At 38.9% G+C, this 22,004-nt stretch overlaps 1 protein-coding gene across 3 annotated transcripts; it reads left to right on the top strand.

Annotated features, from left to right (window-relative positions):
• The first annotated feature begins 6,757 nt into the window (after window positions 1-6,757).
• Window positions 6,758-13,066, top strand: zgc:113307 (uncharacterized protein LOC553753 homolog). 3 transcript variants are annotated; one of them, XM_051416034.1, is made up of 5 exons: window positions 6,758-7,023; window positions 8,628-8,955; window positions 9,153-9,477; window positions 10,135-10,452; window positions 12,229-13,066. In XM_051416034.1, the coding sequence occupies exons 1-5, from the start codon at window positions 6,968-6,970 to the stop codon at window positions 12,378-12,380; spliced, it is 1,179 nt and encodes a 392-aa protein (XP_051271994.1). In that variant the 5' UTR covers window positions 6,758-6,967; the 3' UTR covers window positions 12,381-13,066. The 3 variants fall into 3 exon arrangements, with proteins under 3 accessions (XP_051271994.1, XP_051271996.1, XP_051271995.1); XM_051416036.1 differs by having other exon boundaries at window positions 6,763-7,257; window positions 8,237-8,955; XM_051416035.1 differs by having other exon boundaries at window positions 6,764-7,257.
• Window positions 13,067-22,004: the final 8,938 nt, after the last annotated feature.

Genomic DNA, 22,004 nt, shown 5'->3' with positions numbered 1-22,004 from the left:
CCACGTTGAAGCATTACTATCCAAAGCACTATCTTCAGGGAAAGCAAAGCAGAGGTACCATAAGTGAGTACAGTCGAGCCATACCATCTAGTGGAAATACAGCTTTTGTAAAAATGAAAATTTAACCCTTTACAGGGTTGTTGTTTTCTTTACACCCTCCTTTGCAACACCCTCCCCACAACATGTAGGAATAACACAACAGTGTTAAATGGGTAACTTGTTTAATCATGTATGCCAATTTAAACCTTCAGATGTGGAAGTTCTAATGTTTACCACCAATGTGAAAGACCCTCCTCTGCTCTCCCAAAAAGGTCAAACTACCCTACTTTTGCACAAAATGAAAAATTATAATACTATACCCTGTTTCTGAGCCCCTCTCATCTCTTCTGAGACAGTCCATTAGTGAAGCTTAGCACAAAATTTGGAATAAGAAGGAAACCTGGCCATAAAAAATACACATTGTGGTTTTGGAGAGGGTTATGTGCCGCACTATTTCTTGGCTTTGCGCACTGACTTCCTGATGTTTTTGCTGGTTGCCTAACAGAGTTTGTTTTCCCAGTGTTTATGCTAAGTTGTCGCCTGGCTGTAACTTCATATTTCATAGACATATAAAAGAGTGGTATCGATCTTTAAATCTTACTCTTGGCAAGAAGGCAAGTAAGCATCTTTCCCAAAATGTCGAAATATTCCTTTAAGTCCGTCATCTTGCTTTTAGCATTTGTCAAAGGGCTACATCATTTCTGTGAGTGATCAAAGAGCAGTCCTGTCAACACTTGTGCTAACTAAAGTCTCTTTGAAGAAACAGAATAGGAAAGACTGCAATGTAAACATAATGCCTTACACATGTTATAAAAGCTGTTTGTTACTTGGTGCAGCCATTGTATCCGACATCTAACAATAAAAGGCTTTATCCATCAAAAAAAGGGAATAAGGGAATAAAGGAATAACCAGATGGCCACTTTGAATTACAGCTGAGCTGGAGAACTGTGAAGAGGAATTTACAAGGCTAAGATTGTGAGTGTGTTTGTGAGGATTGAACACTGGCACCAAGTCCCAACTAGGAGAGACAAACAGTTACATAAAGCAACATATTCTCTACTGCTATTCTGTAGTTTGTTACTGCAGCATCAGGAAGCCCTTTCTGTGTTTCTGCAGGCATCTGTGGATAGCAGATGCAGCAGAACTAGTCAGCGCTCTGTCCAGCACTACACCAGTCATATTGGTTATCTTAAATGTGATTTTATATGAGTAATGGCACTTAGTTCTCAACTCTTTTTTCTCTAAGCAGGTCAAAGGGGCTGCATTGGAGAAGCACCTGTGAACTGAACCAGAATGACCTCCAGTCCTTTACTCATTACCGAGGACTGACAACCTTATGAGGTTAATACCTCTTGAACCACCACATCAAAGGCCTGTTTATATGCTGTGGTTAGTGGTTAAACACTTATATGTGTCCATATACAAACAATATAAAAAAAGAGCGAGAAAGAAACGGTACAGCAGTTATCATTTAGAGTGAGAGAAATTGATTCTCTGCTGACCAGGACTTCAAAGTAACCAGTCCAGGTGGATCTTGCATAGCCCCCAACTCACTCAGCCCCCACCCGTGTCCATCCCCCTGTCTCCTGTCTAGGTCATGAGTAGCGCCAAGCAGGGATCAGAAGATCAGAGGACCAAGTCTTTTCCACTCAGGTTGTGAACTCTTCACAGGAATGTCGTAGGAATTTTTCATTCTAAAGATTGTTTGTCTGGTCACTTATTTGCAGATGAAATTGACTAAATGGCATTATTATGTATGTATGGCAGTCAGATGTTCTTTCATCTTGCTGCCATACCGATTTATATGTCTTAATGCATTTGGAATAATAAAAAATGCAATTCTTCTCTTTATAAGTAAGAAATGTGTTTTCTTTCTTGCCACCGAAGTGAGAAAATTCTATGTGGAAGATGGAGACGCAACAACAAAATGCTGTATATAAACTAGAAACATTATTATATTTACTAAATCTTGACATTAGCAGCTAATGATGTGATCAGCAGTTTATATTTTACTACACAGTTTGTCCAGTCTCTCAAACACACACAGAACCTGCTGGTTTGACTTACACTCCTTTCCAAGACACTAACTCTAATCTTAACCATAATCATTACATGCCTAACCTCAGCTCCTACCAAGTCTGAACCCTAAAATGTAATGTTTAACTCTGTGGGAACCAGATTATTGTCTCCCCAATGTGATTTACACAAGTACTCACACACCCTGCAGCTACCAGTTCAACAGTGGTGGGCCCTTTTGAAGTGTCCTTGGCAGCAGTAGTTCTCACTCTCTTATTTTATGCCTAAGAAAATATATTTAGTTATAACTTACATACATTTTTAGATTTTTTTTAATGCTATAACACTACATTAATAACACATATTCATAAAGAAGATGCGCTCATGATAATATACATGAACAAACAAGGTCTACAAATGATAGAGATTCAGTTCAGTAGCATTCCCTGGACAATGTGTCTCCTTAAGGTAACTTGAACCATGGCTGCCAAGGGCACAGAGGGCAACACAAACCATGCAATAGAAAGCAGATGTCCATGCACACACACACATATACACACACACACGTAAATCACACACAGATGTTCATGATTACACCACGTCAACTTCTCATCTTTTTCTCATACAGATAAAAGCAGCAGATTTTTTATGTATGTGTGTTGGTAACAGTTTTAATTATGGGTCTAATCTAAATTCTGCTGACATTTTTTGCAAAATTTATGATTTGACCAGGGTTAAATCTGCTCAGTAACTCTAAAACAAGAGATCTTGAAAATACACTGAGGGGTGTCATGGTAACTAAGTGGTCAAAGATGCACATAACTGCACCATCTCCAGTTTAGCACCGTGCCAGAGACCATCTGTTCATAAAATGAAAATGACTTTGTCACTATGACAAAACATTAAGAGAAATATATGTCTAACAGTAAAGGAGTCTAGCCTTATATTTCTTCTTCAGTCTGTAACATGGTTAGTTTTCTTAACATTAATACATCATCTCACAAATGAACATATCATTGGCATTAATGTGTTGCTTGTAATAGTACAATAAACATCTGCAAAATTGACCTTTACCTTAGTTAGTCCTAAACTGCACGAAGCCTGTAGATTGCAGAGAAAATGGTGCCCTCTAGTGTCAGTGACAGGAACTGTGATATTGAAGCAGCAGCTGGTGAATGTAATTATGAGAACAGACAGAACAAGAGGTGGAAAAGGAAACAGACAGAAGATATAAGTTAATTCAGGTTCAGCTGCTGCTGTGAAACACTGCTTGTTATATTCCTGAAAGTAACATGTCAACCGTAATGTCTGCATCTGTATTTCTATAATATTGACCAATAAACATGGTGACAATTAACAAATTATATTATTATAACAAATATTTCTAGCTGTTCAGGAAAACACGAAATCCATGCCAACATATATGCCAACATGAATGAGAAGTCCTTAAAGCAAGTATAATCAATATATATATACAGTTAATTATCACCTGTCTTTCATCTCACCACTCACTGTTGTTTTTGGCAACAGGCAGTTGTTTTCAGCACAACAACTCTAAAAACACAGTCAGACTCAGAGAGTCAGATATTTCCCACAGGAGTTGGTAGAGACCAGAAACAGAGCAAAAAGTAGAGCAATATTTGGCTGACATTCATCAGGTTCACAGAAACACAACTCTAAATGAATGATAATGTTGCTGTTGGTATCTGCTGGATGTGTAAACAGGAAAGAGTAATCTACCATGTCCGTCATATCAATTTACAAAGTAAAAGGTGATGATACATCGCTGTTATGTTTACAGCTTTCTGCTGTCCCAAAGTGGCCAGAAAAGTGGTGGTTTAAAGTGCTCAGAATTTGACTGATCTGATGAGGAGGATCAGGTGATATGAATAAAAGCTCCAGAACAGCTACTAAACTGACCTTAATGTGAGATTGTTTTGTTGACTGCAGTTTCCAAGATCAAAAGATTAAATGTTCAAACTCACTTTTCATTCAGTGTCAGCATATTTTGTAAGGTTTAACAAATGGGTTTCTTAGTATTTCAATTCCAGCATTGTTTAAATCCATGTTTGAGTATTTTAAGAGTTCTCATGGTTTTCAGGGATCAGCTTTAGGCATGCCCTTACAATATCTGAAATGTGTTTGAGGATTCGCTGTATATGTGCCAGCTCTTAAACAGGAAACCACCTGAGGGCAACTTGTGCTTTGGGAAATGTAATTATTGTGAAAAGATGATGACTCATTAAGAAAAGAAATCATACCTGATAAATAATACTGTTGCTGTACAACTCAAGTTGCTACTGTACCTATTTCACAGATTAAGATCACTTCATCGGTTTAGTTAAAGTGGTTCATGTCTTTTTTGTTGTTGATCCATTTGTGATGATTTCATAATGATACAGACATCCTGCCATTTGATTTCCATTTATTATTACAGATGTGGATTAAGACCACATAATCAGCTTGGACTACCTTTTCTTTTGCATAGCATCAGTTATGATAACAATAAAAGGACAACCTTCAAATCATCAATAGTTATTTGTCTTGTTTTTTCACTCTTGGATGTGTTTTTGTAGTATAGATTTGGTAATTACATTCAACTGAAATAGAGATATGTGCTACAGTATAGGTGAAAGGTCTACTGTATTTGCCGAGAAGGAGAAACTACGGTGGGCATAAAACTCACTTACAACAAGAAAGGCCCAATCTAGAGCCAGTGTTTGGTTTGTCCGTTCTGGGCTACTGTAGAAACATGGTGGGTTCCTTAGAAGAGCACCCGCTCACTCATAGATAAAAACAGCTCATTCTAAAATAACAAACATATGATTCTTATTTTCAGGTGATTATACACTAATGAAATTATATCTATGAATATTGTTTTCCATTTCTGACAATAGATCCTCTTTAATGTTACACACTAAAGTCCCCCTGACCCTATTCAAACTTGTCATTGATGTGCTGTAGCACCTCCTTAAAATTCAATTTCAATCAGTAAAAGGAGAACAATAATAATAATAATAATAATAATAATAATAATAACTTTATTTACGAAGCACTTTTTAAAAAACAGTTACAGTTACAAGTGCTTTACAAATAATTTCTTTATGTATGAATTTCTATACCTGCAGATTTAATTTTAACATGATGGTAAATTAAATAAGAGTTTTTATTTTTATTTTTTCAATCCATTCACAAATCATATAGAGGAAAATACTGTATGTCTTGTATAATGTAATGTATTCGTAGAGAAAGTAATGTTGTAATGTTTCAGTGAAAGGTGTTACTCTGGAGCAGAACCAGCAGAGGATGGAGGGAGGCCTTTTCCATTTCCTTCTCCTGTTTATGACTCAACCAGACAGACCAGAGTGTGTAGGATGGTGAGGAGCTGCCAACCGGCTGCTGTTGACACACTGTGGACAAGCGCTCGTTCCTTTTTCCAGAAATCCTCACTCAACCAGTTATACATCAGTTACAAAAACATGACACTGTTTGACAAGAAATCTTACTTATAAGGAACAGCAGGGAAAAGCTACACAGTGTGACATAGTGAATATTATATTATTTTCTTTGTTTTTAGACAACTGGTTAAAGCAATTTTGGATTGGACTGTTAAATTATTAATCTTGCTCACTTTGGTAATCCCCTAAATTTTCTTGTAGAACCACCACAAGGTTGACATTGTGTTTTTGAGTGAAATATATCAACTATTGGATGGACTGCATTACATTTGGTACAGATATTCATGTCCCCCTCAGGATGAATTGTAATAACCTCTGTGATCCTTTAAATTTTTTATTTAGCACCATCATCCAATCAAAAGTTTAATTTCTCCAGTACTTTGGTTCATGACAAAGTACCTATGTTGGCATGCTGACATCAACATTTCGCCCTAGTCTTCTTTCAGTGATTAGTTGTAGAATTTGTTTCTTTTCTTTCTCATGAATCAACGGCCATGAACCATCACAAATCTTCTTTTTCTGGAAACAGCTTGTAGTTAGTGTGGCACATGAACCTGAGCTGCAGACACATATTCCTTTGTATTGCTCTCTTGATTACCTCACACACTCATAAACTGTATTTAAAAAATAACACCAGTATTTCTGCAGCAGCCTATACCACACACACACACACACACACACACAGAAAGAGCGGATGTGGCATTTAGAGTAAAATAGAGGTTTTTCATGGTTTATGGTTAAAATAAAATGCTCAATCACCTCTCCACCCCCAAAAAACACACACATACAGGCCCACAATTATGTCATAAATTTGGCTGAACTCCACTGTAGGTGTAATGTCGTGTGTTTTTCCTAGAGGGCGCTCTTTTAATGCTCTAAGGAAATACTCCCCACTTTTCCCTCTTGCTCTCCACCTTGCCTCTTTTCTCGCAGCACTCCCCTCATATTTGGGGGGGAAAGGAATCTGGAATCGTTTTTCTTTCCCCTGCTCTGCTCAGATACTTGCAAGTTCCTTACTTCAAGACACACACACACACACACACACACACACACACACACACACACACACACACACACACACACACACACACACACACAGATGGACACAGATGTACATACACAAGCACACACAAGGATATGCACTTATACACACAGAATGGTCTCTTTGGCTCCCTAGGTACTTTGTGGCTTCAGTGTCTTCAGGCAGAACAAACCCAATCACACAGACACACACACACACAGACACACACACACACACACACACACACACACACACTGAATCTTGAATGCTGATCAAAAGTTTCTCATATTCATTGAAAGCTGTCCACCTTTAAAATCCAAATTGATCAGTTGCCCTTTGATTTCTTTCTCATTCACTCCCTTTCTTCAGCAGTTCTTGTCAGTCTTTTTTTCTTTTTGTATCTCCATGGTACAAGGAAACATGTTTCCTCCAAATGTTGTGGGTTCAACCGTTACTGAGGGCTGCGCTGAGAGAAAGGAGAGGAAAGAAGTAAGTCAGGGAAGATTATGGAGGTGGTTTAGGGTCTGGGATGTGGGCAGCATTTGAAGGAGAGGAATGTAGCAGACAGTGGGCAAACACTGCTGGAAAACACACACGCACACTCACACACACAAACATATGCAGACGCATTAACACACACACACACAGTTCCATTAAGCTCCAAAGGGCTTCATTGGGAATTTAAGACTACCTGTCTCCGTTCTGTAGCTCCTGACCAAACAGGTAAGTGTATGTTTATTTCTCGTCTGCTTCAATTTCCTTTCTCTCCAAGGCAGGTAAAACTGGAAATGTTGAAATCTGGAAAGTGCCTCTGTTTAATTACAGTTGCTTTATGAGGCATCATTGCATAACATAGCTAATATTTTGGCAACCTTTTTTGCATGTGCTGTAAGTGACAAAGGCAAAATGCAACATTGCAAACATGCTGATTAAATCCAACTTCCTATGATGCAAAGCTTTCTTACGCACTGCTGTGTCATATAGTAACTGAGAGTCTCTTTGTGTGTGTGCTTGTGCATACCAGCTTTGTGGGAATTACCGTAACCATCTACAGCTGTGTATGCAGGGAAAAATTTATTCTTCCCGCTCATACATAGTAGTTTGAATGGAAAGAAGCCTGTATGCACAATCAACCATCTCAGCTGCATTTCAAACAGTGCCATGGATTCATTTAATTCTAATGTAATGATAAACATAGAGAGAGGCTGCCATAGAAGGGATGATCACTGAAACCATTTTTATCTTGATTTTCAAAGCTTCAGATAGATTCACATTCAATATTTCCAATAGCTGCAAAGGGTTTTTCAGTACTTAGAAGCTTTACTGCTTGAAAGAATTGCAAGAGGCAGATTAAACAAGAAGTGTCCACAGCCATGCTGGAAGCTATGTGAGGTTGTACGTAGGCACAGCAGTGAGAAAATGCTAACATGTTGATCTTCAGCAGGTAATGTTTACCTTGTGAATTACCTTAGTCTAGCTTGATAATATGGTAACATTTGCTAATTAGCATTGTAAACAAAGCACAGCTAAAGGAATTTACTTAGTTTTGCAGGTATTTGGTCAAAAAGCAAAGTATCGTACAAATTGAAACGTTGACCAGATATTGACACTAGAGAAAAAATGCAGGGGTCAAAGTCATTACAATTCATCCTGAGGTGGACATGCATATCTGTACTAAATGTCATCACAATCCATTTGGTAGATTTCAAGATGGATAGTTGAAAACTTTAACCTGCTGGTGGCGTAACGTCAAGGGATCACCAAAGTCATTTGGATTCATAACGTTAGCATGTCTAAAAATGAATGGATGCCGCAGAGGGAATATGGATCAAGCTCCAAAAAACCTGGAACCTCCATTCCCATAATACAGTTTGATTGCATGTTTCTTTAGACTCTCCTTGCCTGATTAATGTCCACATTAGACTACAAACAGAATGCCCTACAGGCTTTTTGATTATGCCTATAAGACATATCACGTAAGCAGTTTTTCTCAGACTTGACAAAACTCCTACAGAGTCACAGAAGACTCCTGTGACTGGTAAATTGACTTTGACGGCTTATTTAACATCTTTGTCCTAATGTTTAATTTGCAGGATTACATATCTCACAGTCTCCATGGCTCTCCTGTACTGTGTCGTGTTGGTGCTGCTGTGTGTTTTTGACTCTGCCTCAGCCACTGTTATAGCTGACATGGACTACGGAGGTGTTCCTCTGTGGATTAATCGCCTGCTAGGTGAGCCCAGTGTGCTTAGCCTGCAGGGACGAATGGACCCAATCTGGTTCCGAGCCAACAACCCCCAGGCCTGCCCTCAACAGTGTGACTGCCCCATCCAGTGGCCCACGGCACTTTACTGTGACCACAGAGGCCTGGCAGACATCCCTGACAGCCTGCCGGACAGAACTCAGTACTTGTTTCTACAGGTAGGAAATACACTGACACAGGCACTGAGCATTTGTTGTCTTTAGAATGGTCTGCCACTAGCCCACAGTGTTTTTTCATTTCCTGTTCAGATTGTAAACTTCCCACAGTAGCTGACCTCCACAGCACTGTACTGTATATGTCTAATTTTCACTGTAAACTATAAAAGGTCACAGGAAATTTCTTTTATTGTTTTCAGCGCAACAACATCTCGTCCCTGTCCTCCACTTTACTGGCCAACATTACAGATCTACGCTGGCTCATCCTGGACCACAACCAGCTGCAGAGTGACAAGCTGGACCAGGCTGCCCTGCAGAACCAGAGCCAGCTGTGCTACATTTTTGCCAACCACAACCACCTGACATCAGTGCCCAGCACTCTACCAGCTGGACTCAAGCAGCTGCGACTGGCCCACAACAAAATCAGCAGCATCAGCCCTGGAGCTTTCCAGAACCTGCACAACCTGACGCTGCTGCTGCTGCAGGGAAACAGACTGCAAACCATCACAGATGGAGACCTCAAAGGTAGTGTAATGTGTCATTTCCTTGATGCTAGGTATACTGCACAACGTGTGCTTTGTGCACATCCTGCAAAAAAAGACACTTCAGAAAAACAATTCAGAAAAACACTTAAAAAACAATTTCCCTTACTTGGAACAGCAGTACTTTAACATCTTTTTCCGTTTGCTGTGAAGAGTCCATTTTACATAGGTAGCTGTTAAGGTGGTTGGATTCAAAGGGTTGTTTAATTCAACAGTGATTGGATTTCATGTCTTTCAGTAAAAATGTAATGCATCATAAAATCTCACATTCTGTCCATAATTTAATTTGATACTACCAAACTGTGAAACCGTTCTACAAATGAAAACTGAAACTAAAACAATATTTAAACGCTTAAGAATAACATTTCTTCAACAATAGCTCAGTAGGCTGTATGGACAGTAGTCTGTACAAATATTTCAGTGAAAACAGTGATAAACTCAAACTTTCGCATAGTGACTACTACTGTAACATGATACCTGTGTGGAATATCTGATCCTATATGTGTTCAGATAACAGTTTATAAAATATTTGCCTTGTGATAAACGGAAACAGTCTGATTGCACTAATTAACACTGAATATTACTAGCATTTAACTAGCTTGACTTTTGCTTGTGTGTGTGTGTTTCCCTCATCTTGCAGGTCTGGTCAGTCTGAAACAGCTGGACCTCAACGGGAATTTGTTCTCATCTGTCCCCCGGCATTTGCCCCCTTCTGTTCAGCAGCTCTATCTGTCCAATAACACTCTAACTGAGCTGGATGAGGACAGTTTTGTGGGATTTCTCAACCTTAAGTACCTTCGTCTAAGTCACTGCGGTCTGAAGAGCCGCAGCATCCACCCCAAGGTTTTCAACTTCTCCAGCTTGGTGGAATTGGACCTTTCTTATAACAAACTCACTACCGTTCCCACAGTCCCTACCACCCTGCAGTACCTCTACCTGGAGGCCAATGAAATACAAGGTGAGGTGCATATACTGTATACACAAATATGCAACATATGCAGTCATCATTCACTGAGCTCCTCCCTTCCTCTCTCTTTCTGCACTCATTCATGTTCCATTAATGCATGTTACTAACTTCACTTCTTCCCCAGAGTTCTTGTGCTTTCTCGTCTCGCAGGTTCTTGTCGATCCTGGTGGAGCCTCCTGCCATGGTCCTGCTAGATTGCCATTGCCAATACTGTTGTTGCTGTGCACCTGTCTGTCTGTCCGTCTCTCGCTCTCTCTCTCTCTGTCTCTCTCTCTCTCTCTCTCACCCCAACTGGTCGAGACAGACGACCACCCACCTAGAGCCGGAGGATCTGTCCTAGGTTTTGGAAACAACCTAGGACAGATCCTTGCCCTTGTCGCCAAGTGCTTGCTCATGGTGGTACTGTTGGGTCTCTGTAATTAATGTTATAAAGAGTTCGGTCTAGACCTGCTCTATTTGAAAAGTGTCCTGAGATAACTTCTGTTATGAATTGGCGCTATACAAATAAAAATGAAATGAATTGAATTGAAAAAAATTAATTCACACTGTGAATGCAGAGGTGTCACTAAAGTCATGTTTTTGAAATGTTAATTTTCCATAAGTGTGCACACTCACATACATTGTACAGTACAACAATGTACTCACTTCTTCAGCAAAGTACAATATTACTGAGTTATGTGGCTGACCACCTGGAGAGGTCTGACACCTAAACCCTGCTGTGATGGAGAAGATGAAATGTGGAAAATGTGACAGACACTGTAAAGAAACCCACACACCCGGCCCTCATCACTGCATGCGGACGTGGGAGGGGATGGGGTTGGTTAGCTAGCAGACAAGGCAAGTCAGAGATGGAAGAAGAGAGAGAATAAAGGGAAGGGAGGGACTTAGAGACATGGAAAGAGAAAAAGTGAAGAGAGGGCGGTGAAGAGAAGCGGGGAGGGAATATTGGGTGGTTGGAAGAGAGAAAGTAGGCTAGCAAAGAAGCAAGGAGAGTGGTATGAAAACATCTGTGATGGATTCAGAGGTAAGGGTTCCAGATGAGCCAGAAGCACATGCTGTTCCCCTCTTCATGGTCCTCTCTTTCCTTTCTCCCCCTCTCTGGCGTTTTTTTTTAACAGAAAAGATTAGTACCACAATGCTGCAGACTTGTAGCCAGGAGCCACATTTTAATTCACATGACCATCCGCCAGCAATGACCTGGTGTGCAGTTTTGGCTCAGTGGAAGTGTGTTCTTGTTTCTCAATCTGTGATGCAGTAGACAGCAGGGCTGCGTACCAATGGGACAGACAGACGGCAAAACACTTCCACAAAAACACACACCTCATCGTCTAGCTAGCTGCCTGACAGCTACTGCAGTTCCTGTCTGCCAAAGCCTACAGTCTGGGCGGAGGGAGGCTCTACTACTGAAATGAAGTGAGAAAGCAAAAGAGGGCATTGTGGTTTCCTTATCCTCCATTTGCACCACAGCACCTGCAAGAATGAATGAATGGGAAACTCTATGAGAATAAGAGCATTTGCAGATTGCACAGAGCCTCTCCTATTATGTGATTGAAGCACTTCATCTTAATAATTTACATATGATGAACACATGGTAAATGATGTGAAGTCTAAACTGTGTGGACTGGTTTAGTATATACAATGTTTTGACAAGACAGCAATGAATAGATCACCGTCACTGTGGTGAATAATGTGTGTCTAATAATAAAATCTGGTTTGTATACAGTATGTTTAAAAGAATCCTGTCTGTTTTCTGTCTGTTTACCACAGGGTTCAACCTGACTAGTTTCTGCAGAGACATGGGACCTCTGTCCTACTCCAGGATGAAGGTATTACGACTGGACGGAAACAAGATGTCCTACCATCAACTGCCCACTGACTGGGTCTTCTGTCTGCGGGTGCTTGAAAGTATTTACATCTGACTCCAACCTTCCGAGCATGTATCAAAGTAGGATTATTGTATGTGACTGGACAACCTCAACCTCTAGTGATTCAAAAAAAAAAACGTGACTCAACTTAGGAGTTGTTTTATTAGCCAACTCGTCATTTGTGATGTCAAACGACTCAGCCTTAAAGCTAGAAACCAGAGACTCTAATTCATTATGTCTTCAATATGTAGATACACTGCCAGGCTCTAAGGGTAAAACTGACCTTCAAACGATGCCAAAGCTTGAACTTGTACACTAAACCAGTGTTATTTTATCATAATGCCAAAAGTCCTGATCAAAACATTTCTCATACCACCAGTGCATTCCCATGAGCTTCTCTCTCTCATTCCATCTTTTCCAAGTTCTGCCTCAGCAGGGTTGTACATCTGTGTGTTATTATTGAATAGGAACAGTGACAAACCCTCATTTCTGACTGTAGAGAATAATATGCTATGGTTAAACTGAGCTGTGTTGTGGGGAAAGGGAAACATGTATGAATGGCAAAATTCAGTAGCTTTCCCGAGAGAGAGAATCTGACTCAGTTAGCTGGACAGTGTTAAACAGCCACACCAGTCCACACGTGTGTTTTGATGCAGCTATTGAAAATCAGAGGTCCATGATCCTAAATGTGACATTTGGTTTGTACAAGCAACAGAAAAATAAAATGGACATTTACATCATTTGTGTACTTGTGTTTTTTAAGTAAGCTACAACAATACTTTAAACCTGAAATATAAGCAATGCAGTGATTCCATTAGACCCTTGATATTATATCAAACTTAACCATGTTAATCACACAATTAGGTAAATATTATACCAAAAAATAAAATGTTATATACATTTTCAGGCTCAATTAAGGGTGGAGATTATCTGCTGTATATATTTTCCCATTCTTATTTCTTTGTGGTTGTTTGAAACATCTTCGGGGAGATTTTACTGCCAGACAGTAACTCATGGAAGCAAATTGCATATAAATACATGTAAAACATTAATAAATGGATAGAATGCACAACCAGTGTGTTTAGTAAGAAGGGATTTAATGAGTAAATGTACATATGTCTGTGTACACATCTGTGTACAGTATGTCGCCAGATTATGTACAGTATAAATAAGCAGGTCTCTTATATGAGCAGTGTCAGAAGAAGCCATTGTGTACAGAATAATATGGTCAGAGTTAAATACAAATAATGGAAGGATTAAAGGATTTGTACGTTGGATGACGTTGCGTTGGTTTCCAACATGCAGAACATTTCTGCATGTTTTTCAAGCCTGTGTTTTGTCATGATGTCATCTCACAGTTTATTCTGTTTGAGGAAGAGTCCAAACTGACTGAGGAGAATGGGTGGAGCGCTCATACTACACAGTGACACACAGACAAAAGAAAATCTTGCAAACAGAATTCCATTCACTTTTTTTTTATCTAATTCACCCGCAGCATTTAGTACTGATGTGTGAGTTTGAGTTGAGAAGATAAACCGACAGCAACTTAATTACGTTATTACGATTTTCATATTTAATAATTAGGATTTCCATATCTCCTCATTTACTAAAAATCTAATTCTAATTGTCTTAGTATCTGATGCAACCTCATGTGGATCAGACTGTCTGCATACTGCTGACATACTAATAATAATACCATCTACATTTCTTCTAAATGCCACAAACCAAGAGTGACATAGGCCTACCAGTGAAATAAGGTAGTCATTGTGGTCCTGTTTACTCAAAAGGAAGACTGCAATAACCAGGTGTTGCTTTTCTCATAATGACAATACTGCAACACCATTTTTCCATCATTATATGATAAAGATAACTCTGAGATGGTTAACTCAAAATTACAGAATGCATAAGTCAGAATTATAAGATATGCAATTACAAAAAGATTTTCAGTTTTTCAGTGAAGGCAAAACGGGTCCATAAAAAATAATTATATCATATCTGACTTTCGAAATCAGAAATATGATGGTTTGATTTCTTTTAGATGGTTGCCATAGCTTTCTGGGTGATAGAAAATATTTTTTTAATGTTTAAGACTAAACAAAAAATGTTTAGGTGTCCTGTTTCCTAAAATAGTGGTTTTCAATCTTTTTGCCTTTTGTGCCATTAAAACAAAGCAATGAATGAATGATTTCTGCATTCAGATTGTTTGTCTTAAATGATTCTTAGAGGTCCAAAGAGTAAGAATTATCCAGCATTTCACAAAAAATAGGTCTAAAGGAACATACATACATTTGGGGGTCCTATCTACTCAGATTGGAATCACTGTCCTTGAACCTCCTTTTTTTATGAACTGATCATTTTGTTCATATATCAGTCTGGTGGTTGGATAAAAGCATTTAATAGAGTAATTTTATGAAGCATTTTTATGAATCAGTTCCCTGAAACTGACTTTTCCTGTAGCTAAGGACCCCTAAGAACAAGCACTATTAACTACTACAAAACACTCATTGTTTGTATGTCTGTCTGCGTATGTGTGTGTTCGGTGTACCATTACTAAAGCCACTGTCATATTTTCCAGGTGACACCATGTCTTTTAAATGCTGTGAGTGTGTTTGATGGTCTGATCAGACTTGTGCTATGTCTGGACCCATATTTACCAGTGGCAGTCACTCACACAGAGTTCCATTGAGGGATGAGCATTAACCATAAAACTCTAACTTGTTCCAATGAAGACCAGCCAGCAGTCTACTGGGTACTTATGAAGTCATGATGGAAAGTTGACTGGTTCCATGTTGCTGCTGAGAGGCTGTAAACACAATTCAGGCAGGTCATATGCTAGATCACGCCAGAATTACTCAACATTTTGGGAAATATTCTTTGCTGAGCGTTACATACAATCTCTCTCAGCATGAAAGTAACCTTAATGGTGGTCAAACGCTACAGAAGAAGATTGATGCTCATCCTCAACTGCTCTGACAGTTGTCTTGTTATTGTCATCACGCCCTCCTTTATTAATGTGATATTAGCTCTTCTTTTCCTCTCCATTTTTCTTTATTATACCGCAGTCTGTCCTACCTGTAAATCAGTCACCCTCACACACTTAAACCAGACCTCTGCTGCATTCCTCATCTTTAGAGCCGTGAAGCTCAGTGATCAAATATGAATCACGGCTTTATTACCAGTAACAATACTGGTATTTAAAATAAAAACACATTTGAAATACAGTACATAAGATGCATTAGTGAGCGCTCCCTAGTGTCTCTCAACTAAGTGAGAAGACACAGATGTAGGGTTTCAGGAATGGCCAGCTGGCAGGAAGAGGCACTATAGAGCCAGATGGCACGTGGGAGCACCTGAAAGGCTCCCTGGCACGTTACAGTGATATGAACCGCTAACTGAAGGCACTTTTGTTGCATAAACTGCAAGGTCATTGTCCTTAACATTTTTTCCATCAGTACTTCCAGACTCACTGATTTGCTCCGCTAAGGGGGTCTAAATGAAACAGAAAAATGCAAAATGGAAAAGGAAAACAGTAATGAAAAAAATACTTAATCTGGTAGACATCGGTTTTATATCAAAAAGGCAGCTCCAAAGTTTTTAGTGGAGAAGTTTGGGTTGTAAGAAAGAAAGTAATTCATGTAGTTTAGAAGTTATTTCTAATAAAGCGTCTTAGTCAGGGGGATTATATTTGCAGCTATTTAAAAAGAGAACAAAACTCTGACTGGTGGAATCATTAAATCCATTCCTCTCCTCTGAACGAAACTCTGCCTTGGAAACCACCAGTCAAAACAATCTGCATTGAAGCTCCCTGTGGTGTCATAACAGCAACACAGAGAACTGAGGAGCTCAGGACCCTCACATACCACATCCCTCTGCCCGCAGACTACAATCTACTCAGGTTAGATATGAATAAGTCAGAGAATGAAAAACTTTTGGACCTTTTAAATCTCTAATTTTTATCCACTGCTGTCAGTTGTCTGCATGAGCACTCTTAATATTTCCAGATGGTTCTTAATTTCTTAGTTTCTTCTGCACTTATTTCTTCTTTTATATCAAGGCAAGGCATTTAAACAACAAGGCAATTCAAAGAGCTTTACATAAAACATATTAGGCATCATGACAAAATGTACAAGAAACATAATGCAATATAAAAAAAAGACATTTAAATACAATTAGAAATAGTTAAACAGAGAATAAAAAGATTAAACAGGAGAGTAAAGGTCAGTGTGAAAAAAAAATCTTAATCCTCAGATTTGATGTAGGCACGGGCAGAATCCTTGAGCCTTGATTAAAAAGAACGAGAGCTGTAGCAAACCTACAGTTTTTTGGGAGTCTGTTCCAGATATGTGGTGCATAAAAACTAAAAGCTGCCTCTCCATGCTTAGTTTTGAGTACGAGGACAGAAAGCTGGTCTGAAAGGTCTGGATGGTTCATAATGTAGCAGATGATCAGAAATTGTATTTTGGCCATAAAACTAAGTCTTATAAAGTCTGTGCTTTGAAAACCAACAGCAGGGTTAGGGTCAGAGTCATAATGACACCAAGATTTACAGATTAAAGCTGAGCACTGACTCAACATTGTTCTTCTTTAGCTCCAAAAACAATAAGGCTACTTCAGTTTTATCCTTTTTTAATTGAAGAAAATTCTGGCACATTCAATTGTTTGTCTACATAGTTATTGTAACATATTTAGCTGTTTTCCATCATCTGAGCATGCAAACAGGAGGCCATTTTTATCTGCTCAGATGTATAATTACCTATAGACACAAAGTAGTCCCTGCCCTTTAAGTAGGCTTTAAACCAGTTTACTGTGCAGAAAGTCCCACCCAGTTTAACATTCGGTCTGGTAATATGTTATGGTTTACTATGTCGAATGCAGCATTGAGATCCAACAATAGCACTTACCCAAAAAGCAGGGAATAGTGTGATGTTTTTGGGATTAGCTTTGAGAACTCACATGCAAGATGCATCAATGACCTGATTGTTACATAAAATCAGTTTTGAATCTTTAAGCCTCAAACAAATGCACGTTTTACTGGCTGCTGGGTCATTTTGGTCAGTATTAACTTGCAAATTGCATGTTGTGCATTATGTTGAACCAGTTCTACTGTACATCTATAATACATCATCTATACATGCTGGCATGACACTCCTGATCTCCAATGAACATTGTTAGTAATAAGAACAAACAACCTTTTGTTTTCTCAATATATTATATATTCTTTATCTATAATCTGAAATATCTTGTTATCTCAAGAGCACAAAGTTATTTTCCCTTATAAAATAATGAACTTGTGATCTAGAGACAACGGCATTTAAAAAAAAATATTTTCAGCATGGTCATTCTCGGCTTCTGTAGGGTAGGTTAATGGACCAAGTGACTCTCAAAACGGAATAAAATACAGAGAGGTTTGGACCTCCCAGCTGCATGAAGAGTCTGTTTGTCGCTGGGCGGAGAAATTATCTTTAAATCCAACTCAGACTTGTATGGTACATGTGGTTTTGGCTAGATGACTGAGGAAGCCGTTAGTTTCATTTACAGGCCTGTTTACAAGCAAGACTAAGACCTCCAGCCCACTCATTAGACAGACACACATAAACACACAGACAGATGCTGATTCTGCTGTCTTGTATTTCCTTTCAGGCCTGAAGAGAGTTACTTTTATTTTACAAAGTCATCAATTTACAGTGCAGTAAAAACTCTTCATTGCAAAAGAAAGAAGGCTCACGTTTTTTCGACTTATGGCAGCAATTCATTTTTAAACACAATTTCAGAAATAGTGATGCTTACAGTAATGAGCCGCAATAATATATGGCAGCGAAAACATGATCTTCACAAAATCTTCTGTACTTGTGACTGCGAAATAAAATGAGCAACAAACTCATTTTTGGTACTAATGCCAAATCTAGCTTTCACTCTCACATGTAGCTTTTTTACAATACACATGATATCTGACATTGAAGAGATACAGTGGATTTTGTCTGCATGTGCGGTAATCATCCTTAAAATCTGCAGTTTGTCATATGCTTAAAATGACTGTTTATAACACCATTTCCTGAGGGTTTCCCACAGTCCCTGCACTGCGCACCACTGGATGATTTTCCCAGGACCATGTGTAGGCAGTTGATAATGCAATAACCCAGAGTAGAGCGGGTAGTTGTGGTTTCCCTATTTGCCTTACCCAGATGACACTTTCATTAGCTTGCTGACTAAACATTAGGAAAGGTGGGGTGTTTCAGAGTGGTTAAAGGTAGGAGATCCTGACTGAGCGTTATATGTGTGAACTATGTGCGTTGCGTGTGGAGTCTGTATCACACATTCCATATTTAACTTAGAACCGACGCGGAGCCCCATATGTGAAACACATGCAGCATACCCAATACAATATAGACACGCGCACACACACACACACTGCTCTACCGCACTGCACCACCGCACTGCACCACTAGCCTACCATTTATAATACCATGAAGCATATGGCCATGGTTCTTATCTAAAAGAATCCATCTGTGTAAACATCTTCACTCTTTCCTGTCTTTAAATCAGTATGCAGTGAAAAACAATAAATCATAAGCACATGCAACATATTAGGTACATTTATGCCTCTCCTGAAGTACAATGATAACCTGAGTCTACGTAAAGGGCTTTATGCTTTGTTGTTTGAAAAAAAATAAAAAATTAATCAGTATTCTGTCAGCTAATGGTGTTAGCAACATTGTCCAATCATAGCTTAGCAATTGTAACTAGGCGTGGCAGGTCTGTCAAGCTTTGGATTTCTCAACATGTTTCAGTGCATGGGGCTGTGGTTATAGATCTAAAGAGTTTAACATAAACTACAAACTGCTGCCTGCTTTGCTAACCAGCTTGATACAGTAGTAATCCAATGCAGCATTACTTGGAAGGCCAAGAACATTAGCTGACCAAAATGCCCAGTTAATGATAGCACATCCACTGTGTAGTATTCCCCATGTTTGAAAGCTAGTCCTGGATACTATTATATCAAGCTTAACTTAATAAGCTTGCTAGCAGCGACAGCTGATTAACTCATCCTGCAAAAAGTATTGTTGCTGGGCAGAAATGAGAGGTGTGCTTCTGTCTACCTCTGCATGAAAGAACTTTTGCATAAAAAATTGAATGAGGAATTTCGGGTGGTATATCTACCACCATCACTGTAAACTGTGTATAGCCTATCCCATGCAAGAAAGTGTGACAGGTGTAACAAAGCTAAAATGGTAAATTCCAACCCCCGTGGAGGTGACGTATAAGAAGATGCAAATCAATCAGTGTGTATTTAATAAGTGATCCCGAGTATTACTAAAAGGTTTTATACTACAGTCTATTGCAATTTCCAATTTCTTATTCACTGGGAATGGGGAAACTAATTATATAAATCAATGCCAGTATAGGATGGGTTCAGTCAAGCATTAACAGCCATCTGATCACAGCCAGCTGGTGATAAGAGCTGGTCACACTAACCTCTTACATTAATGCTTATCAAATCATCTTTAACATTTGAATTAATTTTTGAATTATTGTTTGAAGCCTAAACACGAAAAGTATATTATTTTCTGTATTATTATATTGCATATTTCATTTTAAAAAAAAAGGCACTGTTGCCTCACACACTGAGCTGACAAATTGCAACTGAAGATCATCAGCATGTAAACAGCGTGTGAGCTGAAGCCTGTCTGGGCTGCATAATGTTTGATTTAATGCAAGATGGATGGGTTTTGATCTGGAAATGACCAGATTCCAGGTGGCTTCTTTCTAGTGACTTGTTAAACAATATGCTTACTAGAGAAAGCATCTGTGGTATGATTTCATGCATGATGTAATGCTTCTCAGTCTCATGAGCTGCGTTTGGGATCCACAGTTACCGCTGGTGTTCAGTGTGAGTTAACATTTTCATTTCATTGATATGATGACCCTGCACAAAAGAGTGAGAGTTTATAATCCACATGCATTTATTTGATTGACAGAATTGACTCATTTTATCAATATTATAATGCAAGAGATATTTTTCATTTGACTTTATAAGAAAGAGCCTTCCAGCTACCTGTCTGCTCTGATGTGGTGGTATGCACAGTGGACCTATTTTTAGGCAGGTTCAGGGTGGTGTAGCTAACAGCAAAAGCATGAAAACTGAACATAAACTCTGTGAACATCTCCTTCTTATCTTTGGTAGATAAAATAAACAGTGAAGGGAGCCTTCAGTGTACTGAGTTTGTTTGCACTTTTCAGCCACTGAACAAAAAGCATTGTTTTAAGTGAATACCAAAGTCTATAATAATGTCTTTTGAGAAATTATATATTATTTATGAGACAATAAATTTGTATTTGTATGAAACTTTTCAAACACATTTTATTAAAGGCTGCTAACATTTGCCAGGGTGGGCGTTGAACTTGTGGATTTTGACTTTACTTTGGAAAGGAGAAACTGGGTGCGGCTTGCAGAACTTAGGTATGCATACACAGCTAGAGGATGCTGTATCATCTTGTCGCAGCAGCGCAACATATCAGAAAGTTAACTGTAAATGTTGGGGAGAATATTAGTATTCTTCTGGCAGTATTTCCTCTGGGAACATTTCTGGCTGAAGCTCATGCTCGTCTCCTTTAAAACAAACAGTTCAATCATCCAAATCACTCTGTAGATGACAGAACAGGCCGTTCTTGGAAAGTTCTCAGATTATTATACAAACCAAGTCATTTTGGGCTGGAGCCTGAGACTGCCTCACTCTCTCTCTCCGTCTGTTTGGAAAACAGCTGCTGCAGTATGTAATAGCGATGAGGACTGCTGCTTAAAGATTTCCTGCAGTAAAAGCAGGTTCTCTGCCCTTTAAATGTTTCCCTTCTTGAATCAACAGGTTGAACTGAGCCCTGACAAACTGAGCACTAACAATTCAACTATTTCTCTCTGTGTCTGTGTGTCTGAAGGCTGCAGTTACATTCCACAGGCCATATGACTCAGTTTTCACATGCAAAACCAAACCACACAGTTGCACTCTCAAAGGTCGGCTACTTAAGCTCTAATAAATACAATATGAAAACACAATACATAAAAATGTATTCCTGGGATGGTGGATACATGAAAGCCCTACTCTTGCTAGTACTTGATGCCTTCTTTGGTTGGGTTGGTTAGGTTTAGGCATGAGTAATGACATTGGTTAGGGTTAAGTTATAATGTCAGGGTGTAAGCCAATCAGAGGCGTAGAGTAGCGCAGATCATGACTTTGCCATCCTGGATAAAAAAATATTGCGTACAGTAAGGGCAGAAATATGGACAGATAACGATAGACCTGTTGATCCACAAGAGGGCAGTTTTTATGTCACCTAAATGTAAAATGTAGGCATGTATGAAGGTGAAGGGTCAATCAAACACAGGACTCTTATCAAGGAGACTACTGTTCAAGTCAAAAGTTAGATTTGATTTATTTTAAATTACTTACAAGAGTTAACTTACGTAATGTACATCATTTAAGCAGAGAACATAACGTGAAATAACAGTTCACAAAAAAGTAAAAAGTGACACTGCCACAGTAGACCAGGGTGTGTATACACGCTTTGGCTTGATGCTGGGTTAAATTATGAGTAACACTCTCCGTAAAGGTGTCATTGTTTCCTGCAACAACTTGAAAGTGAATGTTAAGGTGATTGCTGAAGTTGAATAAATCAGTTTCATGC

Source organism: Dicentrarchus labrax, unplaced genomic scaffold (assembly GCF_905237075.1).
Source record: "Dicentrarchus labrax unplaced genomic scaffold, dlabrax2021, whole genome shotgun sequence".
Taxonomy (NCBI): domain Eukaryota; kingdom Metazoa; phylum Chordata; class Actinopteri; family Moronidae; genus Dicentrarchus; species Dicentrarchus labrax.
Note: the sequence above shows the minus strand (reverse complement) of the source record. Positions and strands in the feature narration are given on the sequence as shown.

Coding starts and splice junctions, on each gene's coding strand:
- zgc:113307 (XM_051416034.1), top strand. CDS start 6,968: ATGTTGTGGGTTCAACCGTTACTGAGGGCTGCGCTGAGAGAAAGGAGA. Junction 9,478..10,134: donor CACAGATGGAGACCTCAAAG/GTAGTGTAATGT, acceptor CTCATCTTGCAG/GTCTGGTCAGTCTGAAACAG. Junction 10,453..12,228: donor GGAGGCCAATGAAATACAAG/GTGAGGTGCATA, acceptor TGTTTACCACAG/GGTTCAACCTGACTAGTTTC.